The sequence below is a fragment of the Microtus oregoni genome, unplaced genomic scaffold, assembly GCF_018167655.1.
Source record: "Microtus oregoni isolate MIOR12 unplaced genomic scaffold, Mior012 000012F_ref0000307, whole genome shotgun sequence".
NCBI lineage: Eukaryota > Metazoa > Chordata > Mammalia > Rodentia > Cricetidae > Microtus > Microtus oregoni.
In genome coordinates, this window is record NW_024543071.1 from 26,276,903 (window position 1) to 26,278,900 (window position 1,998).

General features: G+C 44.2%; 1 protein-coding gene across 1 annotated transcript; it reads right to left on the reverse strand.

Annotated features, from left to right (window-relative positions):
* Positions 1 to 317: 317 nt before the first annotated feature.
* LOC121453763 (interferon-induced protein with tetratricopeptide repeats 2-like) lies at positions 318 to 1,710 on the reverse strand. Its single transcript, XM_041660672.1, has one exon. The coding sequence runs from the start codon at positions 1,693 to 1,695 to the stop codon at positions 442 to 444; it is 1,254 nt and encodes a 417-aa protein (XP_041516606.1). The 5' UTR covers positions 1,696 to 1,710; the 3' UTR covers positions 318 to 441.
* Positions 1,711 to 1,998: the final 288 nt, after the last annotated feature.

A 1,998-nucleotide genomic window follows, 5' to 3' on the forward strand; every position in this document is an offset into this window, starting at 1 on the left:
GGTAATCCTCCTGTCTCAGCTCCCAAGTGCTGGAATTATTGTCTTGAGCAACTGCCCCTAGCTCCTGAGTTTTTTGATGGGCACTGTTATCTATATAGAACAAGACTGTACAATTGGTGAAATAACTCAAGGATGGAAAACTCACCCATTTGAGGAATTTGGCTGCTTTGCATAAATACAGAAACAGACCCAAGGGAAGCATCCAAAGAAGGTGATGAAAGAATTGCTACCATGGGAACTATTTCTAAGAAATAAAAAGCAATCTAGGCTGTTTGCCAGGCTCTTGTGTCTATGGCTCCAACTGGTTCCTCTCTCAAAGCTCTCTCTGATCCAGCAATTCAGAAGGGTTCCTGTTCACGAAGTTGTTAATTACGTTGAATGGCAACTTGGTAAGGGTTTCAGTTTCCTGCCAGCAGTAGCACTGCAGGCACCCTGTCACCCCTACTCGTCCCCATTCTCATGCAAAGATGCTGAAGGAGCAGCCTTCTCAGCATCCAGCACCCTCTCAGCTTCTTTAGCAGCTTGCTTGCCTTTTTCATTCAACTCCTGAAGAAACTCCAAGATGTACAAGGCCTCAGAATCAAATTCATTTTCAGAAAGTCGCCTTAGGGCAATTTCTTGAAGTTTGTTTATCATCTTTCCTTTAGGCTCCGTCTTCTGCCTTATTTTTACACCCTCCATAAAATGATGGATGGCCTTTTCTTCACACTTCATTTGAAACAACTGGAAATTGCCATACTGTAGGTGGAGCAACTGTTTAAGGCCTGGACTGAGATCCTTCTTGAATTCCTTCTGGAAGTAATAATTGGCTTCTTCATACTGGTTTGCCATGGCATAAAGCCTAGCTAGGTAGCTACAGGAACTTTTCAGCATCTCCTTGGTCTCCTCTGCTTTCCTTAAATATTTAATCGCCTGTTTTGTTAGTTCCTGAAACTTTTGATTCTCATTAAATGCAGTTTCTCTTCTATGAAATATTTCAAGGACTTTTGACCTGTAGCAGCACCCAATATAGTAATTCACATAGGCATTGTTTGGCAGGTATTCTAAAGCCTTTGTAAGCAGCTGCATAGCTCTGACCCTGTCATTTGTCTTGTAATAAAACTTGGCTGCACTGAGCAGCACATCTGTTGCACCTGAAGCTTTCCTTAAGGCTTCTTCAACTAGTTTCTGTCCTTGGGTTTTAGGCACTCCCTCAAGCTTCAGTGCCCTGAGGACCTTAAGATAAGGGTGGTCAGGAGATAATCTAATAGCTTGTTTCAAGGAACCAATAGAGTCCTGCCGTGCTGGCCAGTAGTCCAGACGGTAGCATGCCATGGCCCATCCAGAGGTGAATTCTGGGTTATTCGGGTCCTTTTCCAGAGCCTTCTCAAAACACACCTTCACTCTCTCATTTTGGTTCTGGGTGCACTTTAATCGGGCCCATCCTTCCTCACAGTCAAGCTCAGGACTCTCGATCCTATAGGGACTGGAAAACTTCTCACAGACCCCTCTCACCTTGTCAAGATAAGCCTGTGCTTTTGAGAGTTGGCCCATGTGATAATAAACCCAAGCATAGTTTCCCCAGGTGACCAGACTTCTGATTTCTACTTGGTCAGGATACTGTTTCTTGATGAAACGTTCAGCATCCTCTAAACACTTCAGCGCTGCCTCGTTTTGGCCTCTGAGGTGGTTGATGTAGGCCTGGATGTTGCACATCGTGGCTTTACACTCACTGTTCTGAAATTCAACCTTGTTAAGCACCCTGTTCTCAAACTCATCCACGGTCTCCTCTCTCTCTTTCAAGTTCCAGGTGAAATGGCATTTTAGCTGCTGGAGCCTGCTCTCCAAGGATTTCCGTATGGTTGTGCTATGGGACAAAAAAAAAAAAAAAGAAACAGTCATTTGGGAGACAACACGCGTTCATCTGTCAAGGAGTGGGATCACAGCAAATATTCCTTTCCTTCTAAGGACAGTTCACCCAAACATAACCAAGGCACACGCTTCCCTTTCTTTTATTTC

Excerpts from the sequence above, each read along its gene's own strand:
- LOC121453763 (XM_041660672.1), bottom strand. The coding sequence starts at position 1,695 with ATGTGCAACATCCAGGCCTACATCAACCACCTCAGAGGCCAAAACGAG.